The 19,560-nt window shown below is 42.8% G+C and overlaps 2 protein-coding genes across 3 annotated transcripts in view; both read left to right on the forward strand.

Annotated features, from left to right (window-relative positions):
* Positions 1-19,560, forward strand: part of SCFD2 (sec1 family domain containing 2) — a 480,804-nt gene that overhangs the window by 83,083 nt on the left and 378,161 nt on the right. The gene's annotated exons all lie outside the window — the stretch shown is intronic.
* Positions 14,365-15,888, forward strand: LOC128575824 (translation initiation factor eIF-2B subunit gamma-like). Its single transcript, XM_053577509.1, has one exon. The coding sequence runs from the start codon at positions 14,426-14,428 to the stop codon at positions 15,782-15,784; it is 1,359 nt and encodes a 452-aa protein (XP_053433484.1). The 5' UTR covers positions 14,365-14,425; the 3' UTR covers positions 15,785-15,888.

The raw sequence follows: 19,560 nt of genomic DNA on the forward strand, positions 1-19,560 counted from the left end.
ATGTTCTATGAAGCAACCATCAACCTGATTCTAAAACCAGGTAAAGACACAACTAAAAAGGAGAACTTCAGACCAATCTCACTAATGAAAATAGATGCAAAAATTCTCAATAAAATCCTAGCCAATAGATTACAGCTTCTCATTAAAAAAGTCATACGTCATGATCAAGTAGGTTCAATCCTAGGGATACAAGGCTGATTTATTATATTCAAGTCCATAAACATAATTCACCATATCAACAGAAGTAAAAACAAAGACCATATGATCGTCTCAATAGATGCAGAAAAAGCATTCCATAAAATTCAGCATCCTTTTCGTTTTTTTAATGAGAGAATATTTACTTTTTTATTAGATCATAACTGCACATGTTACTGCATTTATGGGGCACGATGTGCTGATTTTATATACAATTTGGAATGTTTACATCAAACTGGTTAATATAGAATTCGCCTCACTTATTTAATTCTTGTGTTTAGACATTTATACTGTACTATTAATATATTTGACATGTACCCTTGCAATATACACAGTAGGTGAGGTCTCACCGATTACCCTCCTTCCATGCATCCATCCCCCTCCCTTCCCCCTCCTTTCCTTCTTTTCTAATTAGATCATTGAATAATATAGGCATAGGTGGCATATTTCTTAAACCGATCAAAGCCATCTAAAACAAACCCACAGTTAATGTTATACTGAATGTAGTAAAACTCAAAGCTTTCCCACTAAGAATTGGAACCAGACAAGGTTGTCCTCTGTCACCACTATTATTCAACCTAGTGCTGGAAGTTCTAGCCAATACAATCAGGAAAGAGAAGGAAATAAAGGGCATCCAAAGGTGGCAGAGGAAGTCAAACTCTCCCTCTTTGCTGATGATATGATCTTATACTTACAGAACTCCAAAGTCTCAACCACAAGACTCCTGGAAATAATCAAAAAATACAGCATGATATAAAATCAATGTTTACAAATTAGTAGCCTTTGTATATGCCAATAATAGCCAAGATGAGAAGTTAATCAAGGACCCAATTCCCTTCCGAGTAGCTTCAAAGAAAATCAAATACCTAGGAAAATATCTAACAAAATAGTTAAAGGACCTCTATTAAGAAAAGTACAAAACCCTAAGAAAAGAAATAGCAGAGGATGGAAGAACATACCACGCTAATGAGTAGGAAGAATCAACACTGTCAAAATGTTTCTACTACCCAAAGCAATCTACAGATTCAATGCAATCTCCATTAAAATTCCAAAATCATACTTTCAAGATTTGGAAAAAATAATTCTTCATTTTGTATGGAACCCAAAGAAACCCCCTATAGCCAAGGTAAGTCTTAGTATTAAAAATAAAGCTGGGGGTATCAGCCTTCCAGACTTTAGGCTATACTACAAGCCCATAGTGATCAAAACAGCATGGTATTGGTATAACAATAGAGACATAGACACTTGGAACTGAATAAAAAACCATGAGATGAAGCTAACATCTTACTGCCACCTGATCTTTGATAAATCAATCAAATCAATCAAGAACATACACTTGGGGAAAGAATCCCTATTCAGTAAATGGTGCTGGAAGAACTGGATAACCACATGTAAAAGACTGATACTGGACCTGCACCTCTCAACACTTACAAAAATTGATTCAAGATGATAACAGATTTAAATCTCAGGCACGAAACAGTAAAAATCCCTGAAGAAAGTGTGGGGAAAACACTTGAAGGTATCAGCCTAGGGAAAGACTTTATGAAGAAGACTTCAGTGGCAATTGCAACAGCAGCAAAAATAAACACATGGGATTTAATTAAACTGAAAAGCTTCTGTACAGCTAAGGAGACAACAACCAAAGCAAATAGACAATCATCAGAATGTGAAAAGTTATTTTCATATTATGAAGTGGACAAATGAGGCTCTACAGAGAACTCAAATTAATCAACATAAAAAGAGCCAGCAAGCTCTTATATCAATGGGCAAGAAAGATGAATAGAACCTTCTCCCAAGAAGACAGACAAATGGCTAACAAACATGAAAAAACGCTCATCATCCCTAGTCATCACAGAAATGCAAATCAAAACCAACTTGAGATATCACCTAACCCCAATGAGAATGGCCCACATCACAAAGTCTCAAAGCTGCAGATGCTGGCTTGGATGTGGAGAGAAAGGAACACTTTTACACTGCTGGTGGGACTGCAAACTGCTACAACATTTTTGGAAGGAAGTAGGAGAAACCTCAAAGAACTCAAACTAGACCTCCCATTTGATCCTGCAATCCCATTACTGGGCATCTAACCAGAAGAAAAAAAAAATCCTTTTATTATCATAAGGACATTTGCACTAGACTGGTTATTGGAGCTCAATTTTCAATAGCCAAAATGTGGAAACAACCTAAATGCCCACCAATCCAGGAAGGCATTAACAAGCTGTGGTATATGTATACAATGGACTATTATTCAGCCAATAAAAAGGATGGAGACTATACGTCTTTTGTACTAACTTGGATGGAGGTAGAACACATTCTTCTTAGTAAAGCATCACAAGAATGGAGAAGCAAGAATCCAATGTACTCAATCTTGTTATGAGGACAATTAATGACCTAGCATATGGTGGGAGGTGGGGGAATGGAGGAGCACAGAGAGGGAAGGTGGGAGGGAGTGGGTGGTCACAGTGTTTGGCACAATTCTTGGGGGAGATACACATTTAAAAGAGGGACTTTGCCTGACAAATGCAATTAGTTAACCTGGTTCTTTGTACCCTCAACGAATCCTCAACAATTAAAAAAAAAGAAAGAAAAGAAAAATAAATAAAAATTATTTATTATTTTACATTTACTTTTATTATTATTCATATGAGGGCACATATGATTAGATTATATTGTTTGCATTCTTCAGGTAATGTCTGAGTTGTAGATGTGACCTTTGTCAAGGAAGTGTGCCTATGTAACTAGGAAGGAAAGAAGTAAATAAACAATAAGAAAAATAAAATAAAGGTGCATACTGACAATATCCAATGTGATTTCTGTCATTCTTATTAGAGTTTTGGCTACCCAATATAAAACACCATGAAGGAAATTTAATCATATGGTATTCTTAATTTTGAATGCTAATGTCCTCTAATGATACTTTATATACTTTATATATGATGTTAAGTTATATTAAAGCAAAATTTAAAGTGTGTGAGGATATTGGTAAAATCATGAAAAACTGTTTGATAGTATCTGCTAAAACTAAATGTCGCTCACCCTGGGTATATATCCAATAGAAATGAGTGATTATATCCACCAAAAGACAAGTATTAGAATGTTTCTAGCATTAGTATGTATGATGCCCCCAAATGTAAAGCCTAAATGTGTGTCATCAGTATAATGGATAAAAAGACTGGAATAGTCATGAAGAGCAGTAGAACGCAGTAACAACAAAAGGAAAAAAAATGAGATTTGGGTAATGGTGAATAAAAGAAGCCAGACACATAAAAATACATACATAGAATTTCATTTATGTGAAGTTAAAAACTAGATAAAATGATCCATTGTGATAGAGATAAAGGTAATTATTTACTTTTTGGTGATAAGTGTGCGAAGGAGTTTTCTAAAGTATTGGATGACATACTGTGATCTGGTAGGTGATTGCATGGGTAGATAACATTTGTAAAAGTTATTTGAACTGTGCACTTAAAATTTGCGTGCTTTACCATATATGTATGTTATACTCCTCATTTTCTTTTTAAAAAGCTTTTAATTTTGCTCCTGTAGTCCCAGCTACTTGGGAGGCCAAGGCAAGAGAATCACTTACACCCAGGAGTTGGAGGTTGCTGTGAGCTGTGATGCCATAGCACTCTACCCAGGGCGACAGCTTGAGGCTCTGTCTCAAAAAAAAGAAAAAAAAAGCTCTTAATTTTAAATTATCATGGGTGTGTAATAGTTGTACACACACTACCCATTTTCCACCTCCTGAGACTGGAGTTGCTCAGCCTCTTCTGGGCAGGTGGCTCTCTCTCTGCTGTGAGGTCTTTCCTATATTCCAGGCAAAGCCTTTTGGGGGTAGGAGTTGATTTTTGTTTGTTTTGCTCCTCTATTAGTAATTTTCCATTCCTCTTTTACTTACTAGGAATTTTTACTTCATTATCTTTACAAAAACCCAACACATAATACTTTTACTCTTTTTATTTAAAAAGGACAGAGTTCAATTAGTGTCACATTACGTGAATGTTCTTATTACTGGTGTTCCTTCATTTTGTGGTCTAAGGGGAGTTATGTCTCCCAGCTGGAAATTTTGTTCAGGTTATATTCTAGTGTGTATGAAGATAGAACAATTTTTTTTATTTGTGCATGGGGTTTTGAAAGACTTGGGACAAGACCCCCACTCTGTCCGGGACTACGACGACCCCAATCAACCGCAAGAGACGGCACTTGATGCAATCAGCAAGAGGGTTTTATTCCAGCATGCTGGGGCTTAGCTCGAAACTCTCTCAGGAGCAGAGGAGTTAAGCCCTGAACAGCAGGTTTTACAAGCTTATAAAGGCAAAAACCACAAAGTAGGGAGGAGTAGCAGACATAGCAGGGGCTTTTTAGATAAGAAGAACTCTAGTTCATTACTTAACTGTCTTAAGACAAGATTAACAGTTAAACATTTGCTTAGCCCTTTTATCTGCTTCAGCTCGGGGCTATCTCCTGGAACTGTTACAAAAGGTCACATTCTCATGGTAGGTGGCGAGAGGTGCTGTTACATGGCTGGTTCCTCCCCCCCCCTTTTGGATTTGGTAGTACTTTCCTTCATTCCCCTATTTGTTTTTTTGGGAAGTTCTAATCATGGAACTTCTGGCTCTATGTATTCCCTCTCGCGGCTATCGTCTTGGCAGAGAGACTGGTAATGCTGCCTGAGCATTAACACTTTTACAGCACTCACTCTGTCCTGGATGAAGGTGACTAAACGGTTGAAAATGCAGGGCCCAAAGGTAAGAATTAGAAGCAGTATAATAAGGGGACCTATTAAACTGGAAACGAGAGTGGTGAACCAAGGGGATCGGCTGTACTAACTTTTAAACTACCCTTGATGGGCCTCCCGGTCTCGTTGCCTTTTTTCTAGTCTCTCCCTGAGTTTAGACATGGAGCTTTTTATCATACCAGAGTGATCTACATAGAAACAGCATTCTTTTCTTAGTGCAGCGCATAACCCTCCATCTTTTAGGAACAGGAGATCGAGTCCCCGTCTGTTCTGCAATACTACTTCAGATAAGGATGATAGTGACTCTTCTAGTTTTGTGATTGATTGTTCTATGGCTTTTAGGTCCTTATTTATGGCTGCTCGCAGTTCTTCGAGATACTGTGGGGTCTGGAAAAGCGCAGCTGTTCCTGTTCCTACTCCGGCCGCTACCTGTATACCCATCAACAGCTAGGGTAATAGAGACTGGTTCCCTCTTCTGTCTATGGGGTCTGAGATTGAATTCTGCCTCGAAGGAACTCGCCTCGTGGTAGATAATTCTAGGTATTAACTGTACAAGGATACAGTAGTCTGCAGTGGAGTTAAACACTGATGAGGAAATGCATGGGGTTAGCCCAGTGCTGCAAGCCTACTATTCTTTTTTAGGGGGCACTAGATAATAATTGGTAGTGGTTGATGGGCTCTTTATGGTCTGATTACACAGATGCCGGCGATTTTCGGGGATCGTTGTCTAGGGAAGTGCCTCGTCCAGAGACTGCTGTAAGGGTGATCTCAGACTCTCAGTCACAGGAATTATGGGAGGTGGTATTTTGGAAGATACCTGAGAAGGCGATTCCTTTATAATAGGGTGGGCCTGAGGCTAGGCACAACCAGCAAGATTTGGTAAGATTAGGGTTGGAAGTATTGAGGACATTGAAAGCCCCCTGTATTAAGTTAAGGAGTCTCTGCCCGGTGCTTGGAGTCTCCGGGGATGTTATATGGGGAGACAGTTCCACAGGTGATGGGGCTGTGCTGGCCCAGTTAATTGGGTGCTCTCCAGGGTCTGGGACATATGGGGGGAAATAGGCAGCCTGGCTGGCGGCTGCTGTTCTGAGAGTACGATGTTGGGTCCTATCTGGACAGTGACAGGGGTTTCTATTTTTAATTTGATAAAGAAGGTAAATTTTTTATTTCACCCTGACATATAGAAACGGAATCCCTATGTTCTTTCTTTTATTTAATCTCGGGCTTGTTTCTCCCTCTCCGTGAAGGAAATATTTGGGGGGTTTGACCCTGCCCCGGTACTGCTCCTCTTTACGGTTATTAAGTTCTAAGAGGAGAAGGGGTGCCAGAAGGCCTGCCCAGTCGTCTCACATCCCCATCGTTTACAATAGAAATTTTCTACCCCCCCCCCCCGCCTCTGTTGGCCTGGCTTCTCATTCTCCCATCCCGGGGACAGATATAGAACTCCGTTTGTCGCATCCGGCGCTGGGCGGGCAAGTTGCCACAGCCAGGGGCGTCTGCAACGTACTGGCCTTGGGATGTGGAGCCCTGGGTAAGCGAGCGCTTTGCTAAATGGTGATCAAGGCTCGATGGAACCTCTTTAAAGGTCTCATCGGGGATATTCTAATTATTTAGCCCTGCTATTAAGGTGCAAATATCTGGGGTGAGGGACGGCCACCAGGTCTAAGGAGGGTTCTCTTTTGTAGTATTCCATACTATATTACCAGTCTGAGAGAGAACCGGCCAGGTTAACTTCTGGGGGGCATGGGGGTTGGGACCGGAGTTACTTATCACCGGGAGTTGTATCAGCAGGAGCAGGGCTACTGCAGCGGATGCGGAGCTTGAGGGGGTTGTCCGTCTTTTCTACTTTCCACCCGGAGTCTGGCGGCGGTGCTGGTTTGACATGAGACGCGTGGATCCAGGCTGCGATGCCATCAACTTTTATTGCCTTCGGGGTTGTGAGCAGCACTAGGTATGGTCCTTTCCACTGTGGTTCAAGGTTGGCTGTCCAGTGGCACCGGATGTACACCGAATCTCTAACCTGGAACTGGTGAGGTATTTGCAGATCCCCGGGCTTGTAGGCCATGATCAGCTGGCTCCACACCTCCTTTTGCACAGTTTCAAGGGCTTTTAATCTGGTGTATAGAGATTGAGAGGAGTAAGATTCTGGGGAAGGGAGGTGCTGCATGGCAACGAGCGGGGGGTGAACTCCATATAGGATTTCAAAGGGGGTCAGCTTGTGAGTGCTAGGGGTGTTGCGCACACGGAACAGAGCAAAGGGAAGGAGGACTGTCTAGTTAGTAATGCCAGTTTCTAAGGATAATTTAGTTATGGCCTCTTTTAGGGTTCTATTCATCCTCTCTACCTGCCCTGAGCTTTGGGGCCGATAAGCACAATGTAATTTTTACTCAAGCCCCAGGATTTTGGCTAAACCCTGATTAATCTGGGCAACAAAAGCGGGACCATTGTCGGATCCCATTACCCTGGGTAGTCTAAATTTTGGAAAAATCTCTTCTAATATTATTTTGGCTACAACTTGAGCAGTCTCTCTTTTTGTAGGAAAAGCCTCGAACCATCCTGAGAAAGTATCTATGAACACTAGCAAGTACTTGTATCCGTACTTGACCGGCTTAATCTCAGTGAAATCTGTCTCCCAGTAGCTCCCAGGGCGATCTTCTCAGAGTCGTTTTCCCTGAGGTAGTGTGCTAGGCTGGGTGTTTACTAATTGGCAAGGTCTGCACTCTTTTGCAGCTGCGTCAACGAGCTTACTTAATTCTATAATATAGTATGGGGAGGACTGAACAATAGTTCTTAGATGCTTGGGGCCCAGATGGGTTAATTTATGAAGTTGTCTGAGAAAGGTGATCGCCTGCTCCTCAGGGAGGATGATTTTTCCTTCCGGGGTTTCTCGGATCCCCTCTGGGGATTCTAAGTGGAGGCCTAATCTGTCCATCCACTCGAGATCCCGCTCCGAATATTTAAAGTGTTTGACAAGGGGGGGTGCTATTTCTTTAAGGCTAGGCCTTAAAGTGTTTTCATATAGCGGCAGGATGTTGAGCCTTTGAGCCGCTTGCTTAGCTTCTCGGTCGGCTCTTTGGTTTCCCTCGGCAACTCTGGACCCCCCTTTCTGATGTCCAGGGCAGTGGATAATGGCCACTTTCTTATGGAGGTGAACAGCCTCCAGTAGACTTAGGATTTCTTCCTTGTGTTTAATTTCTTTTCCTGCTGAAGTTAGCAGTCCTCGCTGCCTGTAAATGGCCCCATGAACATGGGGTAGCAAAAGCATACCTGCTATCGGTGTATATGTTAACCTTTTTCTCTTCTGCCAAACGTAGGGCCTGGGTCAAGGCGACCAGCTTGGCCTTCTGGGCCGACGTCCCTTCAGGCAGACTACTTGCCCAGATGGTCTGCTTATCGTCCACTACCGCCGCCCCGGCCACTCTTTTACCTTCTATTATGGAGCTGGTCCCATCAGTGAACCAGGTCAGCTGGGTATCCGGCAGGGGCTGATCACAGAGGTTCCTCCGAGTTCCAGTCTCCTCAGCCAGTACTTCTTGGCATGTGTGTAATACGTCCTCCCGGACAGAGGTATCAGGTAGTAGGGTAGCTGGATTGAGGATGACAGGCGGGCCAAACTGGACTCTGTCTCCGTTTAATAGGAGACTCTGGTAATGTGCCATGTGGGCATTGGACAGCCACCGGTCAGGGGGCTGTCTGATGATGCCTTCTAAGGCACGAGGGGCAATGACTGTCAACTTCTGCCCCATAGTCAATTTGTCTGCATCTTTTACTAGTACCGCCACTGCCGCCACAGACCTCAGACAGGCTGGCCAACCACCAGCAACGGGGTCAATTTCTTGGAGAGGTATGCCACCGGTCTTTTCCATGGCCCTAAAGGCTGCGTTAGCACCCCTCGGGCTATCCCTCTCTTCTCATCTACGTATAGGATAAAAGGCCTTGTTACATCTGGCAGAGCCAGGGCCAGGGCCGATAATAATGCCTTTTTAATGTTGTCAAAGGCCCGCTGTTAGCTGGCACCCCACTCGAAGGGAATGCCTTCCTTGGTCAAAGGGTAGAGGGGAGCTGCCAGAGTAGCAAACCCCGGTATCCATAAGCGGTAGAACCCCGCAGTCCCTAAGAATTCTCGCACCTGGCGGGGCGAGCGGGGAACTGGAATCTGAGTCACAGTATGCTTTCTGGCTTCTGTTAACCATCTCTGCCCTCCTCTTAGGGTGTAACTCAGGTACGTTACCTCCTTCTGGCAGATCTGGGCCTTCTTGGTGGAGGCTCGATATCCCAAGCGGGCTAGTTCTTCCAGCAACAGTTCTATGCCCTGATGGCACTCTTCCTTTGTCGCTCCAGCTAGTAGCAAGTTATCTACATATTGTAGGAGCGTTACCTGAGGGTGGCTGGCGCGAAAGTGAGCTAGGTCTTGGTGGAGGGCTTCATCAAAGATGGTTGGGGAGTTCTTGAACCCCTGTGGAAGTCAGGTCCATGTTAATTCCCTGTCGTTCCAGAGTCCAGGTCTCTCCATTCAAACGCGAAGATGTTCTGGCTAGAGGAGTGTAGTCGGAGGCAGAAGAAGGCATCCTTCAAATCCAGGATGGTGTACCAGATATGGTCCGGAGGGAGAGAGCTCAACAGATTATAAGGGTTAGGCATGGTGGGGTGGATGTCTTGCGCCTGCTTGTTTACTTCTCTCAAGTCCTGCACAGGGTGATAATCTCCTGTGCCGGGTTTCTTGACGGGTAATAAGGGGGTGTTCCATAGTGACTGGCATTTTACTAGTATGCCCAGCTGTAGGAGACGCTGAATGTGAGGCCTAATCCCTTCCCGAGCTTCCCGAGTTATAGGATACTGGCGCACCGCCACAGGAGTGGAAGTAGCTTTAAGTTCTATGACTATAGGCGGCCTTCCTGCGGCCAGTCCCATTCTGGCAGTTTCGGCCCACGCCCCGGCATATCTTTCTAGCCAGTCTTGTACAAGACTAGTCCCTTTCTCCCGCTGCTTTTCAAAGAGTCTATGTTCATCCTCCAAACGCATGGTCAGGGCTGTTACTCTCTTATTCTGGGTTACCTCTGGGTCATCAGGGGTGAAAGTGATTTGGGCTTCCATTTTGGTGAGTAAATCTCTCCCGAGGAGTGGCGCAGGGCACTCAGGGATAATTAAGAACTAGTGGGTTACCCATCCCACTCCCAGATTTACTGATCTTCGGGTAGTTCATGAGTACTGCTGATGCCCTGTGGCCCCTACAACCCAGGATTTTTTCTTGGAGACGGGTCCTGATGGTTTGAGTAGGACTGAGTGTTGAGCTTCGGTGTCTACTAGGAACTCAACTGGCTTCCCCTCTACTTTAAGTATTACCCTAGGCTTGGGGAGGGGTTTCGAGCCCCGTCCCCACTAATCTTCTTCTTCCTCTAGGGCCAGTACTTTCTTGGAGAGTTCTTTCTTCCTTTTTTTAGGACATTCCCTGGCCCAGTGCCCCTTTTCTTTATAGTAGGCACATTGATCTTTATTTAACGGGACACGGTTGCTCAGGCTACTTGACTTCTTAGTTCTACCTTGGGTCTGTTCCTGGCTCTTTTCCCCTACTACTGCGGCCAAAATCCGTGTTAAGTTCTTCTCCTGTCTTCGGTCTCTCTTATTTTCCCTTTCCTCTCTCTCTTTCTCCTTTCTCTGCTCTTTTTTTCCCTCAGTTTCTCTTTTATGGTATACTTTCTCAGCTTCCTTAACTAAATCCTGCAAGGTATAGTCCTGCAATCTTTCAATCTTCTGTAGCTTTTTTTTTTTTTTTTTATTGTTGGGGATTCATTGAGGGTACAATAAGCCAGTTACACTGATTGCAATTGTTAGGTAAAGTCCCTCTTGCAATCATGTCTTGCCCCCATAAAGTGTGACACACACTAAGGCCCCACCCTCCTCCCTCCATCCCTCTTTCTGCTTCCCCCCCCCATAAACTTAATTGTCATGAATTGTCCTCATATCAAGATTGAGTACATAGGATTCATGCTTCTCCATTTTTGTGATGCTTTACTAAGAATAATGTCTTCCACTTCCATCCAGGTTAATACGAAGGATGTAAAGTCTCCATTTTTTTTAATAGCTGAATAGTATTCCATGGTATACATATACCACAGCTTATTAAGCCATTCCTGGGTTGGTGGGCACTTAGGCTGTTTCCACATTTTGGCAATGGTAAATTGAGCTGCCATAAACAGTCTAGTACAAGTGTCCTTATGATAAAAGGATTTTTTTCCTTCTGGGTAGATGCCCAGTAATGGGATTGCAGGATTGAATGGGAGGTCTAGGTTGAGTGCTTTGAGGTTTCTCCATACTTCCTTCCAGAAAGGTTGTACTAGTTTGCAGTCCCACCAGCAGTGTAAAAGTGTTCCCTTCTCTCCACATCCACGCCAGCATCTGCAGTTTTGAGATTTTGTGATGTGGGCCATTCTCACTGGGGTTAGATGATATCTCAGGGTTGTTTTGATTTGCATTTCTCTAATATATAGAGATGATGAACATTTTTTCATATGTTTGTTAGCCATTCGTCTGTCATCTTTAGAGAAAGTTCTATTCATGTCTCTTGCCCATTGATATAAGGGATTGTTGGCTTTTTTCATGTGGATTAATTTGAGTTCTCTATAGATCCTGTTTATCAAGCTTTTGTCTGATTGAAAATATGCAAATATCCTTTCCCATTGTGTAGGTGGTCTCTTTGCTTTGGTTATTCTGTCCTTAGCTGTACATAAGCTTTTCAGTTTAATGAAGTCCCATTTGTTTATTTTTGATGTTGTTGCAATTGCCATGGCAGTCTTCTTCATGAAGTCTTCCCCCAGGACAATATCTTCCAGTGTTTTTCCTATGCTTTCTTGGAGGATTTTTATTGTTTCATGCCTTAAATTTAAGTCCTTTATCCATCTTGAATCAATTTTTGTGAGTGGGGAAAGGTGTGGGTCCAGTTTCAGTCTTTTACATGTAGACATCCAGTTCTCCCAACACCATTTATTGAATAGGGAGTCTTTCCCCCAAGGTAAGTTCTTGTTTGGTTTATCAAAGATTAGGTGGTTGTAAGATGTTAGTTTCATTTCTTGGTGTTCAATTCGATTCCAAGTGTCTATGTCTCTGTTTTTGTGCCAGTACCATGCTGTCTTGACCACTATGGCTTTGTAGTACAGACTAAAATCTGGTATGCTGACGCCCCCAGCTTTATTTTTGTTACTAAGAACTGCCTTAGCTATACGGGGTTTTTTTCCGGTTCCATACAAAACGCAGAATCATTTTTTCCAAATCTTGAAAGTACGATGTAGGTACTTTGATAGGAATGGCATTGAATAGGTAGATAGCTTTGGGAAGTATAGACATTTTAACAATGTTGATTCTTCCCATCCATGAGCATGGTATGTTCTTCCATTTGTTAATATCCTCTGCTATTTCCTTTCTGAGGATTTCATAGTTTTCTTTATAGAGGTCCTTCACCTCCTTCGTTAGGTATATTCCTAGGTATTTCATTTTCTTTGAAACTATGGTGAAGGGAGTTGTGTCCTTAATTAGCTTCTCATCTTGACTGTTATTGGTGTACACAAAGGCTACTGACTTGTGGACATTGATTTTATATCCTGAAACATTACTGTATTTTTTGATGACTTCTAGGAGTCTTGTGGTTGAGTCTTTGGGGTTCTCTAAGTATAAGATCATGTCGTCAGCAAAGAGGGAGAGTTTGACCTCCTCTGCTCCCATTTGGATTCCCCCTATTTCCTTGTCTTGCCTAATGGTATTGGCTAGAACTTCCAGCACTACGTTGAATAGTAAAGGTGACAGAGGACAACCTTGTCTGGTTCCAGTTCTAAGAGGAAAAGCTTTGAGTTTTACTCCATTCAGTAAAATATTGGCTGTGGGTTTGTCATAGATAGCTTCAATCAGTTTTAGAAATGTGCCACCTATGCCTATACTCTTCAGAGTTCTAATTAGAAAAGGATGCTGGATTTTATCAAATGCTTTTTCTGCATCTATTGAGAGGATCATGTGATCTTTATTTTTGCCTGTGTTAATATGGTGGATAACGTTTATAGACTTGAGTATGTTAAACCAGCCTTGCATCCCTGGGATGAAGCCTACTTGATCATGATGAATGACTTTTTTGATGATAAGCTGTAATCTATTGGCTAGGATTTTGTTGAGAATTTTTGCGTCTATGTTCATGAGTGAGATTGGTCTGAAATTCTCCTTTTTGTTTGGGTCTTTTCCTGGTTTTGGTATCAGGGTGATGTTTGCTTCATAGAATGTGTTGGGGAAGATTCCTTCTTCCTCAGTTTTTTGGAATAATTTCTGCAGTACAGGAATAAGCTCTTCCTTGAAGGTTTGATAGAATTCTGGAGTGAAGCCATCTGGACCAGAGCATTTTTTAGTTGGAAGCTTTTTTATTGTTTCTTTGATCTCAGTGCTTGAAATTGGTCTGTTCAGGAGGTCTATTTCTTCCTGGCTAAGTCTAGGGAGAGGATGTGATTCCAAATATTGATCCATTTCCTTCACATTGTCAAATTTCTGGGCATAGAGTTTCTGGTAGTATTCAGAGATGATCTCTTGTATCTCTGTGGTATCAGTTGTTATTTCCCCTTTATCGTTTCTGATTGAGGTTATTAGAGATTTTACTTTTCTATTTCTAGTTAGTCTGGCTAATGGTTTATCTATTTTATTTATTTTTTCAAAAAACCAACTCCTTGTTTCATTAATTTTCTGAATGATTCTTTTGTTTTCAATTTCATTGATCTCTGATTTGATTTTGGATATTTCTTTTCTTCTACTGAGTTTAGGCTTAGATTGTTCTTCTTTTTCCAATTCCATAAGATCTCTTGTGAGATTGTTGATGTGCTCTCTTTCTGTTTTTCGAATGTAGGCATCTAAAGCGATGAATTTTCCTCTCAAAACTGCTTTTGCAGTATCCCACAGGTTTTGGTAGCTTGTGTCTTCATTGTTGTTATGCTCAAGGAAGTCAATGATTTCCTGTTTTATTTCTTCCTTCACCCATCTGTTATTCAACAGAAGATTGTTTAATTTCCATGCCTTTGGGTGGGCTTGAGCATTTTTGTTAGAGTTGAGTTCCACCTTTAGTGCCTTATGGTCTGAAAAGATACAAGGTAAAATTTCAATTCTTTTGATTCTGTTGATATTTGTTTTGTGTCCCAGGATATGATCAATTTTGGAGAATGTTCCATGGGGTGATGAGAAGAATGTATATTCTTTATCTTTGGGGTGGAGTGTTCTATATGCATCTATCAAGCATAGTTGTTCTAGGGTCTCATTTAAATCTCTTACATCTTTGTTTAATTTCTGTTTAGAGGATCGGTCCAGCTCTGTAAGAGGTGTGTTAAAGTCCCCTGTTATGATGGTATTATCAGATATCATATTGCTCAGACTGAGTAAGGTCTGCTTCAAGAATCTGGGAGCAGGTCAGTCAGAGGCGGCGTGGGGAGCGCTGGGAGCGGTTGCAGCGTGCGCGGAGCTGAGTTTGTAAAAATGGAATTTCAAGCAGTGGTGATGGCAGTTGGTGGGGGATCGCGGATGACAGACCTGACTTCCAGCATTCCCAAACCTCTGCTTCCAGTTGGGAACAAACCTTTAATCTGGTACCCATTGAACCTACTTGAGCGAGCTGGATTCGAAGAAGTCATTGTGGTTACAACCAGGGACGTCCAAAAGGCTCTATGTGCAGAATTCAAGATGAAGATGAAGCCAGATATTGTGTGTATTCCTGATGAGGCTGACATGGGAACTGCAGATTCTCTGCGCCACATATATCCAAAACTTAAGACAGATGTACTGGTTATGAGCTGTGATCTGATAACAGATGTTGCTTTACATGAAGTTGTGGACCTGTTCAGAGAGTATGATGCATCACTTTCTATGTTAATGAGAAAAGGCCAAAATATCTTAGAACCAGTTCCTGGTCAAAAGGGGGGGAAAAGAGCAGTGGAGCAGCGTGACTTCATTGGAGTGGACAGCACAGGAAAGAGGCTGCTCTTCATGGCTAATGAAGCAGACTTGGATGAAGAGCTGGTCATTAAGGCATCTATCCTACACAAGCACCCTCGAATACGTTTCCACACAGGCCTTGTGGATGCCCATCTCTACTGCTTGAAAAAATACGTTGTGGATTTCCTAATGGAAAATAAGTCAATCACTTCTATCCAGAGCGAACTTATTCCATATCTAGTGAGAAAACAGTTTTCCTCACCTTCCTTACAACAAGGACAAGAAGAAAAAGAGGAGGATATAAAGAAAAAGGATCTAAAGTCCTTAGATATTTACAGTTTTATAAAAGAAGACAATACACTGACATTGGCTCCCTATGATGCCTGCTGGAATGTTTGTCGAGGAGACAGAAGGGAAGACTTGACCAGATCACAGGTGAACTGCTATGTCCACATCATGAAAGACGGGCTCTGCTCTCGAGTAAACACACTGGGACTCTACATGGAAGCAAACAAACAGGTGCCCAAATTGCTGTCTGTTCTTTGTCCAGAAGAATCATTAATCCATTCATCAGCCCAGATTGTCAGCAAACACCTGGTTGGAGTTGACAGTCTCATCGGGCCAGATACACAGGTTGGAGAGAAGTCATCCATTAAGCACTCGGTCATTGGGTCATCCTGTCTTATAAGAGACAGAGTGACTATTACCAATTGCCTTCTCATGAACTCAGTCACTGTGGAAGAAGGAAGCAACATCCAAGGTGGTGTCATCTGCAACAATGCTGTGATCGAGAAGGGAGCAGACATCAAAAACTGCTTGATTGGAAGTGGCCAGAGGATTGAAGCCAAAGCTAAACGAGTGAACGAGGTGATCGTGGGGAATGATCAGCTCATGGAGATCTGAGTTCTGAAGACTGCTTCCTTTTGGCCCCCAAAACTATAGATGTTGGCTGGCCCACCTACTTGATTCTGTATTTATTTCCCAATAAAGAAAGGCTTCCAAAGGCATGCTGGAGACTTGTGGAGCAGTCCCAGTCTCCACCTCAGGTGGGCTCCAAGTACATTTAAAAAAAAAAAAAATCTGGGAGCATTTAAATTGGGTGCATAAATATTTAGAATGGAAATGTTCTTGTTGTAGTTTTCCCTTGACCAATATAAAGTGACCATCTTTGTCTTTTTTGACTTTAGTTGCTTTAAATCCACATGTATCTGAAAATAAGATTGCAACTCCTCTTTTCTTCTGAATTCCGTTTGCCTGAAAAATTGTCTTCCAACCCTTGACTCGGAGCTTTAATTTGTCTTTTGAGGCCAGGTGTGTTTCTTGCAGACAACAAATGGATGGCTTGTGTTTTTTAATCCAGTCAACCAATCTATGTCTCTTCAGTGGGGAATTCAAGCCATTAACATTTATTGAGATAATTGATAAGTGTGGGAGTATTCTATTCGTCTTATTTTGTGAGAGTCCATTGCTTAGTTTTATCTTTTGCATCAGTGTGGAGGTTAGGTTTTGTCCTTTGATTTCTGAGTTCTTACTTTGCTGCTGATCCATTGTGGTGGTCAGTGTGCAGAACAGGTTGAAGTATTTCCTGTAGAGCTGGTCTTGTTGTGGCGAATTTCCTCAATGTTTGTATATCCGTAAATGATTTGATTTCTCCGTCAATTCTGAAGCTTATCTTAGCAGGGTACAGAATTCTGGGCTGAAAATTGTTCTGTTTAAGTAGGTTAAAGGTAGATGACCATTGTCTTCTTGCTTGGAAAGTTTCATTAGAGAAGTCTGTGGTAACTCTGATGGATTTGCCCCTGTAGGTCAACTGGCGCTTACTCCTGGCAGCTTGCAGAATCTTTTCTTTTGTCTTGACTTTGGACAGGTTCATCACAATGTGTCTTGGAGAAGCTCGGTTAGAGTTGAGGCGACCTGGGGTCCGATAGCCCTCTGAAAGCAGTGTGTCAGACTCTTTGGTGATATTTGGGAAATTTTCTTTTATAATATTCTCTAGTATGGCTTCCAATCCTCTGGGGCATTCTTCTTCCCCTTCTGGAACTCCTATAACTCGTATGTTGGAACGCTTCATAAAGTCCCATAATTCTGACAGTGAACATTCTGCTTTCTCTCTCTTCTTTTCTGCCTCTTTTACTGTCTGAGTTATCTCAAGAACTTTGTCTTCTACCTCTGAAATTCTTTCTTCTGCATGGTCTAACCTGTTGCTGATACTTTCCATTGTATCTTTAAGTTCCCTAATTGACTGTTTCAGTTCCTTCAGGTCTGCTATATCCTTTTTATATTCTTCATATCGTTCATCTCTTATTTGATTCTGTTTTTGGATTTCCTTTTGGTTATTTTCCACTTTATTAGCAATTTCCTTCATTGTTTCCATCATTTCTTTCATTGTTTTCAACATGTGTATTCTAAATTCCCTTTCTGTCATTCCTAACATTTCTATACTGGTGGAATCATCTGCAGTAGCTACCTCATGGTCCCTTGGTGGGGTTGTTGTAGACTGGTTCTTCATGTTGCCTGGAGTTTTCTGCTGGTTCTTCCTCATGAGTGATTTCTTTTATCTGTTTCCTTGCCCTAATTTTCCTTTCACTTCCTCTTGCTCTTTAAGTTCTTGTGCCTGTGGACTAAGTGTTACAGGACCAGAAGGGTGAGAAGGTTGAAGAGCAAAAAAAGGGAATGAAAGAAAGGAGGACCGAGTGATAAGAAAAAAAGAAAAATAGAGAAAGGAGAGAGGGTGGGTATAAGGAATATTGACAAAAAGAAGAGAGGCACAGAAAGAGGGAGACAGGGCAATATAGGTGTACAGTAGGGTACTTTGACACAACCTTAAAAAACCCCACCTTCTGGGAGTGCCCAGTTGCGTGGTTCCCTTGAGGTCAGCAGCTCTTTGCTAACCTGATCAGACACAGTACCCCACCTCCACCAAGTAGAGAGGAAAGACAAAAATGCTATAAATCAAACCAGAAGAAGCAAACAGAAAACTTTACGGGGATAAAATTGGGTGAAAAACCAAATTATATCGGTAGAAACACTAGCAAAAATGAAGTTGAAGTTATTAAAAAAGGCAGCAATGGGAAATTATAATTAAACTAGGAAAATTGAGAAAGAAAAAGGGATCTGTGTGGAAAAGATTGAAATTAAAAAAACAAAAGAACATCAGCAACGTCAAAATAAACAAACAAAAAAAAACAACCAAACCAAAAAAAAAGAAGAAAAAAATACACAACCAAAAACAAAGCAGTTTGTATATGTTATTGAATATTGTCTGGGCAACACGTGGTCTTCTGGGGTATGAGATGTTAGTCACAGTTCTGATACGATTGGATGCTGCTGATTTCTCAAACCCCAGCAGGTAGACACCCTATATCTCTCTTCAGCCTACTTAAAAGGCACTTTGAACTTGTAAACTTGCTGAGCAGAAGCTTTCCCAGCTTTCTCGCTGGAATCGCTGCTGAAGTGGCTATCCACTTACTCAGTGTGCCAAAACCGGTCTCACTCTGCCCCTGAGGGTTAGGGCTGCAAGGCGGCTCAAACCCCACCCTTATGCTACTTGGTTGCTGGGTTACCAGCTCCCACCCGTTTCTAGCTCTGCGACCCTGAGGGCGGAGCTTGCCGGGGCAGATCACTGACAATGGATCCGTGTGACCCAGCGCCAAACACTATTAGCTCCGTCTGGCTCAGCGGCTCAGACTGGGGCCCTAGACAACGGCCAAAGTTCTCCGCACTCCCGCTCAGGCCTTCCCCAAGGCAGTTCAACTCAGTGCCAAGTCCAAGGACATCAAAACAGTTCACAGGTAAGGCCTTTCTGGTTTGCAGTCTCGCTGCTACTGAACTTACAGTTGTGGGCGGGTTTAGACGGATTGAACACACGCGACCACTTGCCGGTTTTCCACTGTTTTAGTCCTCCTCTTGGGGTCCAGAAGTCTCTCGCTGACTCCCTGTATCTTCATAGGAGTGATGATAGGCAGTTCCCACCAGCCAGAGATGCCTGGAGTCCTATCTCCCCAGACTCACGGTGCCCAGATGCAAGGAAGCTGTTACTCGGCTGCCATCTTGCTCCGCCTCCCCTCTGTAGCTTTTTTTAATGTCTATAGCTGACTGCCCTATGAAAGTCATGGCCACGGAAGCCCTCTGTCCTTCAGAGGCAGGGTCAAATGGGGTGTAGCGTCTAAAAGCTTCCATTAGACGCTCAAGAAACACTGAGGGGGGTTCCGTGGCCCCCTGTATTACTTCTCTTACCTTAGCCAAATTAGTGGGGCGTCTTGCCTCCCCACGGAGGCCAGCCACTAGAGCCTGGCGATAGACTGTCAGTTGCTCCCTACCTTCTGCCATGTTGAAGTCCCAGTCAGGTCTGGAGAGGGGAAAGGCGGCCTCGATGATGTTGGGGAGCTGGGTAGGACGTCCGTCCGCCCTGAGTACATTCTTCCTAGCTTCTAGTAAAATCCTCTCCCTCTCTTCAGTAGTGAAGAGAGTCTGTATGAGCTGCTGGCAGTCATCCCATGTGGGCTGATGAGAGAACATCAGGGACTCTACCAACCCAGTCAGGTGTTGGGGGTCGTCTGAAAAAGGGGGGTGATTAGTTTTCCAGTTATACAGGTCTGTGGAAGAAAATGGCCAGTACTGGAGGGGCTGGAGAGGAGGTGGTCCCTCATCTGTTGCCACCGGTGGGGGGCCGTATGCCC

Source organism: Nycticebus coucang, chromosome 23 (genome assembly GCF_027406575.1).
Source record: "Nycticebus coucang isolate mNycCou1 chromosome 23, mNycCou1.pri, whole genome shotgun sequence".
NCBI classification, from domain to species: Eukaryota; Metazoa; Chordata; class Mammalia; order Primates; family Lorisidae; genus Nycticebus; species Nycticebus coucang.